At 36.9% G+C, this 17410-nt stretch overlaps 1 protein-coding gene across 8 annotated transcripts in view; it reads right to left on the reverse strand.

Annotated features, from left to right (window-relative positions):
- Nucleotides 1-17410, reverse strand: part of COBLL1 (cordon-bleu WH2 repeat protein like 1) — a 105899-nt gene that overhangs the window by 23475 nt on the left and 65014 nt on the right. For all 8 annotated transcript variants that reach the window (XM_088146666.1, XM_088146665.1, XM_088146667.1 and 5 more), the window contains exons 2-7: nucleotides 14396-14581; nucleotides 10434-10635; nucleotides 8880-9108; nucleotides 7737-7775; nucleotides 4663-4760; nucleotides 2764-3003 (exon numbers count right to left, since the gene is read on the reverse strand). In XM_088146666.1, coding sequence (XP_088002792.1) covers nucleotides 2764-3003; nucleotides 4663-4760; nucleotides 7737-7775; nucleotides 8880-9108; nucleotides 10434-10635; nucleotides 14396-14581 — 994 coding nt within the window. The remainder of the gene's footprint in view (nucleotides 1-2763; nucleotides 3004-4662; nucleotides 4761-7736; nucleotides 7776-8879; nucleotides 9109-10433; nucleotides 10636-14395; nucleotides 14582-17410) is intronic.

Genomic DNA, 17410 nt, shown 5'->3' on the forward strand with positions numbered 1-17410 from the left:
TGGTCACCCGAATTAAATTCACCCATTCCCGTCCATTTCAGTTCGCTGATTCCCAAGATGTCGATGTTCAATCTTGTCATCTCATGTTTGACCACATCCAGCTTGCCTTGGTTCATAGATCTTACATTCCAGGTACCTATACAATATTGTTCTTTACAGCATCGGACCTTCTTTTCGCTTCCAGATACATCCACAGCTGAACGTCCTTTCGGCTTTGGCCCAGCCGCTTCACTCTTTCTGGAGCTACTTGGAATTGCCCTCCGCTCTTCCCCAGTAGCATACTGGACACCTTCCGACCTGAGGGGCTCATCTTCCGGCATCATATCTTTTAGCCTTTTAACATTGTCCATGGGGTTTTCTTGGCAAGGATACTGGAGTGGGTTGCCATTTCCTTCTCCAGTGGACCACATTTTGTCAGAACTCTCTGTCATGACCTGTCCGTCTTGGGTGGCCCTGCACGGTATAGCTCATGGCTTCACTGAGTTACACAAGCCCCGACAAGGCAGTGATCCATGAAGACCCTAGCAGGCTGCTAATGGTGTGGGCCAGGGGCTGACTCCAGGTTCCAGCAGCAAGCAGTGAAGTGAAGAAAAGGGATAGGAATCTTGCGTATTATGATGGAAAGCAGATCAGGAAGAAAAAAAGCCAATGAATGATTGAATTTGTTGTGGAGAGATATTTATTTATTTATTTTTATTTCGAATCTAGATACCGTCCATCTCACAAAGAAGTGACTCTGGGTGGAAGTATACAGAGGAACAACTAGAGGAGGGAGAAGTGTAATGGATTTTGTAAATGATGGAAAAGAGAGTGGAGAGCAATGGTAGACAACATGCAGAAATATGCATGAAAATGAAAGGGTGATGGCGAACATGCAGGACCAGAAAATAGAAGAAAGGGGAGAAGTGGACCAATAAACCAGCTGGAATGGCAGAAACAGATATAAAGATGACAAATAAAAAGAGTATGGACTATTGAGAGGTTTTGGATTAAGATATGAGGTTGAAGTCTTTGACCTGGTGTCTGGAGGCTATGAGGGACTAGGTGGAGCAAAACAAATTGAGAATGAATCCCAGCAAGATGGAGCTGCTATGGGTACAAATACTCTCTGTTTCCACGAATGCTTCATCTTTTGTTCTAGAGCTAGTGCATTTCCCAGAATACAGCTGGTGACAGGAGTTTGGAGAAGCGCAGTTCAAAACGTCTAGACAGCATCAATTTACACAGTCTACCCCTACTTTACACTGCTTAAAGATTCTTTTTAAAGGAGCAGAACCAGTTTAAACTGATATTATTTGGAGGATGCATTGAGATGACCAATAACTTTTCCCAAAGTAAGACTTTTTTAGTTAAAGATAGATTTCCAAATCTCTATTAAACAGCGCACTCTTGTGGTTAAGGCTTAATAAAAAAAAAAACCTGCATTATACTTTAGGTGAACAAAAATAATATTCACTGATTGCATTTATGTTCCATTCATCTACTGGGCCTGGGTTTTTTTCTTCTTCTACTTTCTCTTCATCTGTATAGCATGCTCATGCATTCTAGGATATTAGAAAAATGTCTTTCATTCCAGATTCAAAGTGTTGTCTCAATACACTGTATTCCCATTTATGCTGATACACTTGGCTTTGAACTTTAATTGGAATTCACAACTGACAATTTATGCTTTACCAAGATATTACCGACTGCATTAATTTCTCCTCTCAAACTATGCTGGAATAAATTCAGCATACACTGGGATTTATATAGATAGATTTGACCTGGCAGCCTCCTTTATAACTTCATTAAAATGCTTTATTATAGAAGCAGGCAAGGTTATGAAGATAAAAACATCAGTTTTAAACATCCATGTTCTTCCAGTAAGTAAAATTTTATTTTCTTAAGGACTGAACATGTTTCTAATAATGCAAAGGTTTGAACTGCTTGGGAAACCTTTTCCCAGTAATATATTTAATGGTATTTTTCATAAAGGGATAAGGAAGACAATCTGGAAAAGACAGAAAATGTCAAATCTTTCTCCATTTTATACTTAAACTATACTTTTTCATATTTAATGAAAATACAGAAACTACCTATTTGATAGGGAAAACTGGATTGCAACTGCAATTGGGCATTGCTTCAAAGTACAATTTTTCAACAACCAAAGCAACTAGCTAGACTTATGATTATTGAACTATCTTGATCACATTAAGCCTTTCCAGCATTTAATATTAATATCCAACTTTCATCTAAAAATTAAAGGTTAATTTCTAAAGCCGCCTCTTTAGAAGTCTGGTAAGTGCTAGCTGTGAATGAAGAAGGATCTTATAAATAATGAATTCTTCCCTAAGCAGAGTTATCAGATGTCCCACATATTTCATTTGAAAGTATAAGGATAAACACTTTCATTTGAAAATTCTTCCAAAGATTCCAATAGCAGCGAAATTTTAGCATGTTCCCCCATGCCTTATTACCATATGCAAGTGAAAAAAACCTGAAACATAGGGGTACATTCCAAACCCACACAATATATTCCTTATGATCTGACTTGTCTACATGTTTGATGTGTTTATACTCAACTTGGAATCTGAACATAAAAGAAATAATTTTGTGGCCATGGCGATTCCAGAAACATCATCTAAACTTGGCCCAAGTAAACTCTTACAATTTATTTGGAAGGTATGATAGTGATTGTTCTCATGGAACTGTTTCATAGCTACTCAGAAATTATTCTAAAATTATTTTCAGAGTGAAAGAAAGGATAAAAGATTAATGACCAACCTTATCAGTTTCATCCACACTACTGGATTTCAGCATACAAATCTCAGGTTTGTCCTGGCTTTGAGCAAGATTCTGGGGCACACTTTGAGACGCAGGCATCGGAGGCAAGGGTGCTCGTCGCTTTTTGGGCATTTCAGAGGGCAGAGTATTTGAGTCATACTGTTTGGAAACTGAACTGGATCTCACAGCAAAGGCTGGCTTTGGCTTGTTCATGAGTGGTGTTGCAGGAGCACTGGCTGTCTTATTGGGGGTTGGGTGGGGATAGAAAAAATGATTTGATTAGATTTTAGCCAGCCAACTTCTTTAAACCAAGAATTATTCACATTTATTACAAGGCCTCATTCAAATTTTGCATAAGCAACACAGAAATTGTTTTCTTGCAGGAAGTTCCCAGAGAAACTCAGTACAGAAACCATGGGGAGATTGGGTGATAAATTGATTGTTTCTATTTGATCATCAACAAAAACAATCCTTTGGCTATTCTGGGTTGACCAAAATGGAATTAGAATGAATGGGGCAAGCTGGTGTGCATTGCCCCCTCTCTCTTCTCTACAACTCTTCTCCCTCCTCCTTGTTCCACTTCTATCAATGTCCCAGCATGGTATATCCTTCTGAGTCATCTGCTCTAGATCTTCCCAGGGCATTCTATCCCTGCATTCAGGTGCTGATGCTTATCAGCATATTCCACTGGCCCATTCCACTTCCTGATCTCCCCTTCCTTCCCTAGGCCTCCATCAATGTTGCTGTATTGTGTATTCCAGCAGCCTACCTCTCCTCTTCCCAGCATCTTACCCTCTCTATCTCACCTTCCTCCTCTCAGCTGCCAATGCTCTTGGCTCCTCACATATACCACTTCAACATGGACCAAAATAGGCCTACTTCAGTCTATGCATGGATAAAACAGCCTCATTTCACTCCATCCTTGGACCAAAATGCCCAGAACGTGTGTGTTGACTTGGGCACCAAACCTTCCACACATGGGACACTTCATGCACAGAACATTTGATTATCCCTAGCTCCTATGCTGCTAATATGTAAGGGTCAAGTCCCCTAATAATGACCTGAAAATCTAGATGCTCATGTCTCATTAGTCAAGTTCATTGAAAGAAAAATGGGATTAGATTACAAAATCTTGAAAACAGGAGATTACAGTATGTTCTTTAGTCTTTTATCAGCTCAAGCATCAAGGTGGGTCATTCTTGATGCCTTTGACCTTCTTTCCATCTCTCATTTGATTTAAGGGGAACTAGTTAGCCATTTACAATAGATGGACAAATTGAATGTTCATCTATTCGTTCTTTCTTTTTCTTTGTTTATAATTTAAATTTCCACTTAACAACAATTTCCACTGCTTCCACTTGTCAACAATTCTGTTCTATTCTGGTTTTGCAATGTTTTGCAAACATTCTCATTCCCAAGCTCAGAGAACCCATCACACTAAGCAGGAAGAGTGAGTTAACACCACAGCCAGTCTTAATCTATAGGCAAGTGGGAGGTGGTGAGAGTATTAACATTCGCACAATGGTAAAATCCAAGTAAAAAGGTCAAAAATAGTGTCTTCAAAGCATGGAAGAAATAGTTTCCTTAGGTTGCAATCTTAGGATAAGGAAAAGCTGGGAATCATATTGTGAGGAGTTATTAAGGTGTAGGTGTTAATTGTGTAAGAAAGTCATTCCTGGAAGCAAAGAAATAGGGAGACTCCATGACTTTTTATCAGGAAAAGGGTCATTAGCTTTGTGAGAGAAACTGAAAGAAGTTACAGGGCTAAACAATAATCCTTTGTTAAGCACTCCAGTTGATTTCAACAAGACAAACCGTCCAGGCCGGCTGAGAATGACCTGCTCAAGCTTACGTTCTATCCCACCGTAATTACAAACATTTATACAGTATGTTTCTTACTTGTTGTCGTTTCTTTTTGCTTCGCTGAAAAATGCCAAAGAATCCTTTATTTTCTTTCTCCTTCAAATTCTCAGAATTTTGTGCATTCTGAAAAGAATCTAAAAAGAAAATAGCTTCAAGTCATAGCTTCTAGCTCCTATTCATATTTTCTTCACTGTACCTCTCTTTCTGTTACATAATAAATCTTTGAAAAACAGTAAGAAGTTCAGTAATATTAATGGGAAACTATTTCATTTTGCAATATAGTTAATAAATCTTACACAGGACATTTAGCCTGACACATTTTCTGCAGCTTCAGATTAAAATTATTATCTGTATCAAAGCAAGTTGTAATCTGCATATCTTTTTCTCATTAATGGATAAAACAAAAGCTCCTTAAAGCTCAGAGTTGATTCTTTCTATGCATAATTCTCAAAGAATAGTCCTTAGCAAGATTTATTGAAAAGAAAAGGATGGGGTTACACAAATTCAGGCAACCAAATTAGTTTGTATTTAAAGTCAGTGTGTGAGGGCAGAGGCTTTTTTATTTCTCTTTTAATAGCCTTCCTGTGAGGTGGTAGGCATTTTCACTGATAACAGAAAAATGTGCAACTGCCTGTTTACGTAACAATCTCCTCAATTTTCATCAGTCTGGGAACCAACTATTATACCTACACCATAATTCCATCTCAAAGCTAATCAGCTTCTAAAAACTGACTACCGAATATTTTTTCATTAGTTGGAATTGGGTTTTTTTTGCAATAATAATAATAATTCAAAAAATCGAATAAGTCAATTCAGGCACTTTGGAACAAAGAGGCAACCCCTAATGAATAAATGATACTGCCCTAACTTGACAAACAGTCATGTTGCATTTACTCTAAAAGAAGGTGACCCTGAATGAAAGCAAACACAAAAGTCTGTAGTACCCACTATCTTCATTTTGTCATGTCAGGGTTATCAATGGCAACTGAAACCAATCCTGAAGGTCCCACTTCCCTTCCCCCACATAAGTGTGGGTGAATTTATGTATGTACACATACTATATGTATCCATGTATCAGAACATACCCCAAAACTAAATAAATAAAAAGGCCCCCAAATTAAAGTAATAAATACTAATTATAATTAATTGCCTGCAAAATAAGATACCCTATTTATAAACTTAATTGAACCCTATCTGCACATGCCAACCATTCCTTCACTATTCTCACACATCCCTTTTCCTCCCCTACTTCAAGCAAAAAAGCAAAGAAGAAAAATAATGGATTTTAATTTAGTAGCTATTTGACATTCTGGTCATCCTTCCCAACTGTCATATGCTTTCCTTTCTTCTATATGTAGAAATGAGTGTGTGTGTGTGTGTGTGTATACACACATATCCCTATGTGTGTGCACACACACACACACACACTCATTTCTACATATAGAAGAAAGGAAAGCATATGACAGTTGGGAAGAATGAGCAGAATGTCAAATAGCCACTAAATTAAAATCAAACATAATTGTGGACAATGTTATGAATGCAAGAATATAATTTGGGTGGTGGGGTACCGCAATCTAAAAAGGGATCTAAAGTTTGATTCAAATCACTGATCCACAAGCTTATTATTAGATCTTGAAAACAATAATGCATTTGTTCAGGAGTACTAGACAATGATCATCCAGTCAGTCATAAGTATCAGAAAACAATCGTCTCCATCAAAAATTCATTCTTCAACAATCACTTTAGAAAATCTACTAATTAAAATGGCAAAAACTCCTTCACATTTAGAATTGTTATCTACATATTTCCACCACCCAATCTTCCTGTAAAAGCTATTTATCTTTGGGGGGAATATCCTCCAAACAAGCAATTCCAGTTCTCATCTTTTTAAAACTAGCCAACACTTGTTTATCCTTAGCTGGAACCCTAATCTTTTAACATTACATGGTACAAAGGTGACTCCATTGTTATTAGTATTAAAAAAATAGTAAAAATAAGATTATGTCACATCTATCCATGTCCTACTTGGGTTCCAGTTAAGCATGAAACTGAAAAAAAAAAGGGGGGAGTGGGAGTGAAATTTAAAAAAAACTTTCAGGGAATCATATTGGGGAAAGGAAGAGAAGTCTACTAAGATATTGACCTTCATACTCAAGGGAATTAAACAATATAATATTGTACTATTTTAGAAAATACATACAGATTACAGATCTAACCAACAATTTTATTCTAAATTTATAGATCCAATTCCTTTCATCAATACTATCTGAGATTTATTTTTATTTGGCTATATCTCTAGAATTTGGACTCCAACAAAGCATCAAGAATTATGGACTGTTCAAGCATGGAGAATAGATATACAACAATGGAAAGATAAATCTACACCTGATTTGCACCAATGGAGTACAGTACTGCTATGTGCTGTTTGTCAACATTTGATTTAGGAATTGTTTTTCCAATGAAGGAGCAAGAAAGAAGATTTTTTGAGGAAACAAATCATAATCTTCAGAGTAGTTCTATTAATAAAAATTTTCTAGATTTCTTTCCCCTTTTTTCTCCCTTTCATTTTTAATTATAATGAGCATTAATTTTATGCAAATACATTATATTAATACTCCTTTGTGAATGTACACTGTTTTTTCTATTAACTAGTTTAATGTAATTAAAATAACAGCAACAACATTAATTTTTGTGGGACCGATCAAGATTTAACTCCTCTGAGTTGTCTCCAAAGAGGTATATATGTACTTCCACTGATATACCAGAAATATTTAAGAGTGGAAAGTCTAGAGGAGATTATTGTCATGTATTTTTTATTTCTCCTCCAGCCCCTATGACACTTCTCAGGCAACTCCAGAGTCCCAGGCAAGGGAGGATAGAATTGTGTATAATTTCTCTGTTGTTGTTCAACAGTTATCTGATCATTCAAGAGTAATCCTATATTAGATGTACTATACATAATCAATGTTATCAAATACAAATCAATGTTATCTAATTTAGATAAATTGTAATTAGAATTGTTGATTCTAACATCATTGAACAAGAATAGTTGTGTATCTCAATACTTTATTGTTTGTTTCTATTTGCTCTCTGAGATCAAGATGACTCACCGTGTAATGATGTCAAGCTGTATTCAGCAGTTGGCGTGGCTAGAGACAAAGAGAAATGCAAATTTAATTGTAACTGAGAATGCTTCTTTAAAAAGTTTCAACATAACAGCTGAAAGCTACACAGGCAAGATATTAAAATAATCTATAGGTAGTCCCCAGTTTAAGAATGAGTTCGGTTCCCAAGGTCTGTCCTTAAATTGAATTTGTATGTAAGCCAGAACAGTATTATTGTATAATATTGTATAACTAGTATTGTGTAATTAACTCAAACCATTGTGTAATTAACTTGAACCATTGTGTATTTGACTCGAATTTTGCTACAATAGGCTCTGTTCTTAACTATGGGTCATCCAGAAACTGGGCATTGTTAACCCGGGGACTACCTGTATTTGATCATATCTAGAAAGAAAGGACATATTGTAAATTCGTGGACAGTACAACTGGTGCACTACAAACTGCCCTAGAAGCTTATATTGCATGGAAGCCTTAGGAAATAAAAGCTAAGTTTCTTAAGATTCTCATATACAAAATTCTCTCCAATATATGTGATAAAAACAACCAAGAGAAGTAGATTGGGCTGAGATAGTATGACTGGCCTAAAGTCATCCACTGAGTTTCTCTGGCTGAGGATGCAGTTGAATCTGATTCTCCCGAGTTCTATTCCAATATCTTAACCATAAGATTATATTGTGATATTCCTATTTTACAGCTTATCTGACAGTTTGCATCTGTTTCCCATGCCATTCATTTTCAGCAATCCCAGGGAGGGTATTGTATCTGAGAGCTGAAAAGAGGGAAATAGAATCAGCTTAGTATATGAGAGTTAGGGAAAAGCGGTAATAGACCAATTGTCTGATTTGGATTCCAGAATTAGCAAATGTGAACTATGAAATATTAGAAAGTTATTTTACTTAACATGATATTATGAAGGTAATCTAGCAATATAAATGGAAAGTGATCTTAATATGATAGTTACGCTATGTTTTTGTAAATCAACCATGTATTATCTTTTATTTTGGAACAATCAATAATGGGAATGCAGAATCAAAATTATAACTAAAAACAAAAAATTGTGCTTTACAATATATTTCCAGCATTTCTTTCAGCAACAGCTCTGAAGACAGACAAGTCCATAAGTCTTACCTCTGCTGACATCCATTGCATATAATTCTCTGAGTCCAAGTTCATTAAGGGATTTTCTCAAGTCAAGAGTCTCTCGAGATTGATAGGTTTTTAGCAAAACAGTATGTAAAGGATCAAAATCACATTTGCTGCTGATAATTTGCACAATTTCTTGAAGAGGTGCATGAGGACTAACTCGGACAATTGTCTTCTGTGTCTTCTTATAGTTTACCACAACTCTCACAGTTTGCTAAAACAAGATAATTTTTTTAAAGAGTTAAACACACTGTAATGGAAGGCTTGAGCGAGGAAGATACTGGAATGGAGGATCAAGGAGGGAGGGGAAACATTCCAGAGCAAGTGCCTCCTCAGTCCGCAGCAAGGGTGTGGGAACAGAAAGAGGAGGAGGCTAGCCCCTCCCTAGGGTCTCACGGGGTTATATCCACTAGTTGCTTTAGCATAGGTTTAGTCTGGTGAGATTCTGTCTATTAGGTGCAAGCTAATAAAGGAACTGAACTGTACTGGATTGCCTCATTGTTGTTCTTGGGCTGAACCTGACACACACCATGCAAAATTATTACCAATATGATTTGCAATACTCAACATAAAAAAAAAATACTATAGAATAGTAATTAATTCTCATATTTCTTCAACTCTTCTAAGATCATAAGAAAATTCCATTATGGTTTACAGCTCCCTGTAAGATATGAATCTAGGCCTCCCTCATTCAAGCATACTAGCCTAAAGATGTTAGGTTGTGGAATGAATTGGAGCAGTGTTGTTTTTAGCTGTTAACGTTCTTTCCCCTCAGGAAAAGAAGAAACAGTCGTAAGTATGACATCAAGAGTAATTTGCTCTTACTAAAAGGGAAAGCCTGCCAGGATCAATTTTTAGGAGATCAGAGAGGTGCAAGTAAATGGAAGAAGCAAGAAGGATCCAAAGCAAATAATTTCAGCATGAATAGGTGCATCTAAAATATGGATCAGCAATGGATCTTTTTATGGGCCAAGTGATATAACTCTTAATTTTGTTAGCTGTCCTGATGATTTGCTTGAGAAGTATAAACTTTACAAATAAATAAATACATTAGTGGCCAAAATATTTTGTTTTTTTTTATTGCATAAAATGTTCCAAGACTGTTATTCTTGTGAGGTTTTACAACTACATCTCAACACTTTGCACAGGGATGCCAACATCTCACAAAATTAGAGCACTCTTATCTCAAATATCATGACATTTCAATTCATCTAAATTTTAAAAATTTAATTTTGTGGAATGACAAATGCTGTCTGGCCAGTATCACAGGTACCTTGGTATCTGTGAGCACTGTGTAGCTGACATGTGTCCTAAGGCAGTGTATTACTGCTTTATTATATATTTATATTTATATCCATATCCCAAGGCAGAACCCATGCTAACTATGTACTAAATTGCAGCAATTTTCAAAGAAAATGTAATGAACAATTCTGATACTATCTCCATAGTCTTCAGAATAAAATCCACTGAAGAGTAAGGTAAATGAAATATATGGGAGATAGAGGAATGATAATAGTAAGACTTTACTAACTTTCTCACCTCTGGGATGATAGGAATAGGCTTTTTCCTATCTATTTGTTTTGGCTTTAAAATCACTTGGTCAACTTCAAGCATCCCAATAGGTGTATTAGGTTTGAATTTGATTGGTTTCTTCTCAGCTGACATCAGGTCGATAGTATGGCTTGCGGGATTTAAACGGTATTGTGCACAAAGGTATACCAATAAGTCCATCATTGGTTTGCTAGAAGAAAAAGTGATAGAATATTATATGCAGATATTCAATACACTGCATCTCTGATGTCAAATAAGCTTACAGATCAGAATATAAGTGGCATAAAATACAATCCATAGAACTTTGAGGATTTAATTCACTGCCTTGAAACTTCAAGCGAACTTTCCTGTTTTTTAGCCTTTTCTATTTCATTAACTTTGGAAACTGAATTTTGAAATATTATAGTTTAACCATTTTAATGTTTAAAATTGAAAGCATAAATTATACTTACAATAAAAGTGTTACATGCTAACAGATAATCTTTTGCCTCATTTATCTTTCAAACCAAGAGAGATTAATTTTAGAGGAAAAATAAAATTAAACTTCAGGCTCAATATTTCTTTCTATAGTCAAATTCTCAATTCAAAAGTTGAGCCAAATCAGGTTAGCTACTTGGATTTTATCAGAACAAAATATACAAAGGTGATGGTTGTGTTCTCACGTAAGTACTCTATCTTAATCACAAACAGGCAATAAATGGTGCCTGATTGTTCCTGCTTGAATCCTTGTACTAGGATTCAACTAAATGGCTGCAGTTAGCAAACTGGGAACTGCATTTTTCTCTACTAACAAGACAGAATAAGCAAGACAGAATCCTAGAAAATGCATATATACACTATGATTTCTACTTTTAATTTATAACCAATATCCAAATGAATGTCTCATTACCTCTTTGCACTGTATCCTAAACGTATATCATTAATTAATGTATATCATTAATTAAAGAATATAATTTATGTCTAAATTGTACATAAATGAATTATGTACAATTTAGACAATCATTTACTGGTGTTTTATCAATTAGCATAGGTGTATGCAGAGGAGACGGGGAGGCAAAATGTGTGTCACATCATCACATAAATACCATAACTTACATACATGCATCAGACATCTGGATACGAATACATTATTACAGCATTTGTGTGAAGACATCAGAACATCCATCACTCTGGCATCACTGCCCCATTTGCTCTGGATGCCACTGCATATTAGTATGCAACCTTGACTCCAAAAAATTATTTTCTCATGCATGAAGCTTAATACATTCCTAAACCTTTGAAGCATTTGGAAAAAAATGACTGTATTGTTCATAAAAGTATTCCTGCTATGTAATCTCCACCCATATTAACAATGCTTACAAATTATTACAGTTCTTGTTTCCCAGAAAATTAGCGTTATTTTGGATTGGTGTTGGTGTCATCTGTAGTTTAAGTTCTTCTATCAGAAGTACAGCCTTTATAAAAAAAAAATTAGTCATTCTTTTCCTTTTAATCTGTTCAGGTGTTTGTTTTATCAAAGTGGTGATTTATTTCCAACAGCTGGGGTACTTGCAGACAAAAGCCAGCTGCCAATATTGATGTCACAAAATGCAGTTGCACAGAGATATCTGAACACCTGGGCGAGAGAAGAAAAAAAAAAACTTCTGTAGAAATGTCAGTGACTATTTTTTTAAAAAAAAGAAAATCTGAGTTTAATTTTCCATATATAGTACTGACATTCAGCACAGAGGTTTTACACCATAATCTGGTACATGGCAAGAAACTGAATCCATTATCTTTCCTGTGAAAGGAGGTACCTTGCATGGGACAGAAGTTGAATTTCTTCCAGTCTATGCAAAAACCAAAGCTTGGAAAGAAGTGTTGTACATTAGTGTATGTACAATAATGCCTGTAAATTTTCCTTCTGACACCACATTTCCTTGGAAGAGAAAGAATCAAAGTCAATGGCATATCCCTTGGCAAGTATCCAGCAATCTAATGACTTTGCAAGTTTTTCTGAAGTGAGCCAGTGTACCTCCAAACACAAGGGCATGAACTTGAAAAGAGAGGGGCAATAAGAATAGTCAAAAATAGAATTTAGACTTGACCTTAACATCTCTATGGGGAAAAGAACAATTCCTGAAAGAATGAAAAGGTCATTTAGGTCTCTGTTTCACAATTTGGGATGAACAGTAAGACTGGAAGCATTGCTTAGAATTGGATCTGTGGTTCCTGCAACAGTGCCTAGAAAAGGAGGGATGCTGGTTAGTTGATGGCATAGAGTAGTGATGCTCTCTAAGGTATTCTCTCTTCAGAGGCAGTGTCTCCAATATGGTTTCAAGCTTCACTGGCAGACTAGAAGCATGACTTTTCAATGCCAATGTCTTAACAGCAATCAACATTTTGGAAACCATGATCTGTTCCTTGAAGAGACAGCATGGTAGTCTCTAACACTCAAAAACAGTGTATGCTATGCATCTTATCCCATGTACTATCCAAAGACATTCACTTTCTGACCTTCCTTGTCACTGGAAACAATTAGTATCCTAGTGCAAATCTGAACCCTGACAGGTAGCCACCAGTACTAAGTATCATTTTGTATCAATGTTCACACTGGGTCATTTCAAAGAATAGGTTTTATATCTATTCCAAGTACTGAGCCATGTGCTGTAATTGTTCACAAAGGCAGATGTCTCCAGTAAGAAAAAAGGGAGATTGATCTATACTACTCAATCAGATGAAGATGCAGAAGGCAGAAAAATGAGGCAGGCTCTGATTCCAGCTACAGTCATCTAGATCTTAAGAAGTGAACTAGTCCATTACTGCAATCTGAAGATCCACAGGTATTAAGTCTGAGTGGATTAAAAAATCAAAGACTGGTAAGAAATACTGATGGAAGGATAAAAAGCAGTCCAATTGTGAAGGAGAAAGGAGATCCAATGATGACATAACTCTAGCAGACTGGTGTAAAACTAAGCTCTGCGCTAGTATATCCAAAGCAGTAGTCTGTACTGTAGAGGCTGAAATGGATTTTATCAGGAGGATTAAGGGCCTTGGTTCCAACGTCACTAAAGGAGTTTTCATCAGTAATGAAGATTCTCTATGCATATAAGAGAGCTTCTCTAGGCCTTGAGATTATAGAAAAAGTAGAGCAGCTTGATTGGGGCTTATGAGGCAAAGGCAATCTCACGATGCTAAACCTGAAGAGACCTAAAATGGTCCCAAGACCTGAGTCCTGGATGATGATGATAATCTTACAAGGTTGGGAAATTAGATGCCAATAAGATAATTTCTATGGAATACCTGGCTGAAACCAACATTGGTCCCATTCCCCAATGACGTTCAAACCTGGCAATATCAAAAAGAGAATCCTCCACCCAGATATATCACACAAGATAAGCTTTGAAAAGAGACATAAATGGAATGATTTCAACAACCTTCCTCAGAAGTTTCGACACCTTTATCACTGCCTAAAGTTAACTGTATAAAGACTTTTTGCCCAACTGGGAACATAAAGTTTGTTTTTAATCTACTTTGCTGATTTCTGTTGAAGGTGCTGGATATAATCAAACTATGTGTTTAGCTATTGTAAACCATCCTGAATATAGAAGATGGCAGTTTTAGCCAAACATGGCTGATCTTGAAAAAGCTAAATAGGGTTGGAGCTGGTTAGTATCTGGATGGAAGAGTACTAGGAAATTCCAAAGTTGCAAACTAGCCTGGGAAATTTTAAAAATCCAGGTGGCAATAACAAATGTCTTCCATATCAATGCCAAAAAAACATGGACCTGTGAGGATCAAGCTTAACGTGAAGGAGATTTCATTTAAGCCACCCTGACTCATGCATTTGTATTAGAAAGTCTCAGAATCTGTGTGTGAGATGGGCAGCCATATAAATAATTTAAATAAACAAATCTGAAAATCCAGAGGTCTTCACCCGCAAAACAGCTTCAAAATTTCGTTCATCATACCTGCCATTAACATTAGTAGTCTTGATCACCTCTCCAGGAAGAACCACAGACAACTCAATGTCTCTGTCAATAATATTTTCTTTTTGCTCCATAGTGGAGTTAGTTAGTTCCAGATTATCAAAATATGAGCAATCAGCAACTTTTGTTTCAGGTGGAGGAAGGGGAGCTTTTGGCTTGGCTTTCCGCCTGTAATAAAACAAAAAATTGAAAACAACACAAAAACATTAGACAAAGTAAATTCAATGGAAAATCTTGGATACTAGAAGCCCCCCATCCCTAATGGATTTTTAAAACCAAAAGAAACTATGTAATCCTTAAGCACTGAAAGGAAAGTAAGTACATAATCAGTAAACTTTACCAAAGCTCAGAGTAAGCTCTCGACCAAAACGAGTTATCAGACCAGCAGGACAATGTGGCCAAATTAAGATGGTGTACAAATTTCATAAATAAATAGCCTCAAAAAGACTTTTACTTGATTCCCCATATTTGATATGGTGTTTAACTAAATGCTCTTAATGTCTAAATTTCTTAATTGTACATTTTAAAATATGTGATGAAAATATGTAATGGTTTAAATAGTTTGCTGCTGTTGTGGTTTACTTGATAAAGCATTACGTTTTATTAGCATTTTGCCATCTATGGCTGGTGTGGGTCTTCCGGGCTGTGTGGCCGTGGTCTTGAAGTTTTGTTTCCTAACGTTTCGCCAGCACTTGTGACCGGCATCTTCAGAGGGCAGGAGCACAGACAGGAGCAGTTCTCTCTGTGCCCAGGGTGATCCTCCCCCCCCCCCCAGATCTCTATAAATACCCACAGAAGGGTCACTTCACCCTGGGCACAGAGAGAACTGCTCCTATCTGTGTTCCTGCTCTCTGAAGATGCCGGTCACAGGTGCTGGCGAAACGTTAGGAAACAAAACTTCAAGACCACGGCCACACAGCCCGGAAGACCCACACCAGCCATCGTATGCCGGCCGTGAAAGCCTTCGACAATACATTTTGCCATCTACATTTAAATTTTATCTGAATATGTTTATTCAAACTTTTTGAGGTTCTGCGGCCCACAAACCCATTTTTTGCAACTGCTGGAACCCTCTCTGCCTGCCATTGCCAAAATTAATATGTAGCATGATTTCCCACTATTTTGAGACCTGAAACATACAGGAACTAGTGCAAATCCTATAGACAGAGAAAACTGTAATGCAACAGACTTAACAGAGGGTTGGAGTGGGGGGGATCCTGTTTTACATTTTCCTCTAAGCTTGTGTTCTGCAAAAAGCTCCTTCGGTCTTCTACAACTACCACCCAGACCCTGGATCACAATGCACCTTCTGGAGAATGCTTCTTCCCTGTCTCTTACATGATACTTCCTAACAAGAGAGAAGGAGAGAGTTCTTCCCACTCAGCCTGTAAGAAAGAACAGAAAAAAGAGCACTGCTGGATCTGAACCAAAGCCCATCTAGTCCAGCATTTTATTCCCACAGTAGCAGATATGATGCCTATAAGCTTACAAGTGAGACAGTGGTACAACAACACACTCTCACTCACGTTTCCTAGTAATGGGTAATGAGAAACACAATGCCGCTGATGAGAGAAGCAATAGGTAGCTGTGGTGACTAGTAGCCACTGACGGTCTTATCTTCCATGAATTGGTTTAATCCCCTTATAAAATGGTCAAATAAACAGCCATTGTTATATTTTAGAGAAGCAAATTCCACACTAAGATATAGCTATGTCCTACATGAAATACTTTTGCTCTCTCCTCCCTCTCCCACCAGTGAACTTTATTTGTTGATCCTAGATTCTAGCATCCAACTACATCATGCATATTTTACACATATCTATCATGTGTGCCCCACCTCTCCCAGCATTCTTGTTTAAAACTAAAAATCCTCAAATGTTGTAATCTTTTCTCACAGGATAGCTGCTGCATTCTCTCAACCATTTCTAATGCTCTTTTCTGTGCAATTTCCAGCTCTACAATACTGTTGATGTGCATCAGCCAAAATTCAATAGAGCTTTCCAAGTCTGCTCATGCCATAAATTTTATAGCATTATGATGCCAGCATGTAACTTTACTTTTTACTCTTGCCTACTAATTTTAAATATGGAATTTGCATTCCTGACATACCTTCACAGTCCACACTCTATCATAAGCCTAACTAAGATACTTGGCCTCTAAAACAGGGGTCCCATGTTCCATCACCCTCATCAAATTTTAAGTAATGAATGGCAACATAAGTGAAGCCAAAAAGGGGGCTCTGATGGTCAAAAGAATTTACTCTATTTACATTTACAACCTGCTGAATCAGCCACTGGAGAAGAAAAAACCAGGACATTAAAGCATTCACAATATAAGTAAAAATTATATTTAAAATAATCCAACTCTAACAGAGCCATCAATGCACAGACTAAAATAATATCAGTGCATAAAAACAGCAGCACTTTGAACTAGAAGTACCTAGAAACCTACAGGCAGCCAATGTAGGCCATGCCACACAGGTGTTGTATACTTCTGGCAGCTAGCACATGGCAGTAAGAAGGCCACCTTACTTATTTTAAGAAAACTTCACTTGCTTGTTAAGGGACCCACATCTAGGGGTATATGTTAGACTAACCCTATTAGTTCACTCCGGTAGTGATAATCCCTTGAGTTGCTATACTTCCCCATGTGTTATGTTATGTCATGTTAGTAGTTATTAGTTATGTATTACTATCAGTTTTGTAACCTTTACTGTTTTTATGACTGTTTTAATGTTTTATGTAAGATGCCCAGCAAGGGTGTCCATAGGGAGGGTGTCAAAAAAATCAAGACAGGGGCCACAACCATGCTTTCAAAACTCTACCACCCTTTTTTATATATGTGTCAGGCTTCAACTGTATGTTTGTAGTTGCCATTCTGACATTTTTGACACCCCACCTGCAGACACCTTTAAATGTTCTCCTTCTGAGATCCCAAAAATGGGTTTGGAGATATTTGACCAGCCTCATACACATTAGAATCTGGCTCAGGGTATTA

The sequence above is a fragment of the Python bivittatus genome, unplaced genomic scaffold (assembly GCF_059951505.1).
Source record: "Python bivittatus isolate LINGU-HERP-01145 unplaced genomic scaffold, Pbiv_v1 ctg000480_np1212, whole genome shotgun sequence".
NCBI classification, from domain to species: domain Eukaryota; kingdom Metazoa; phylum Chordata; class Lepidosauria; order Squamata; family Pythonidae; genus Python; species Python bivittatus.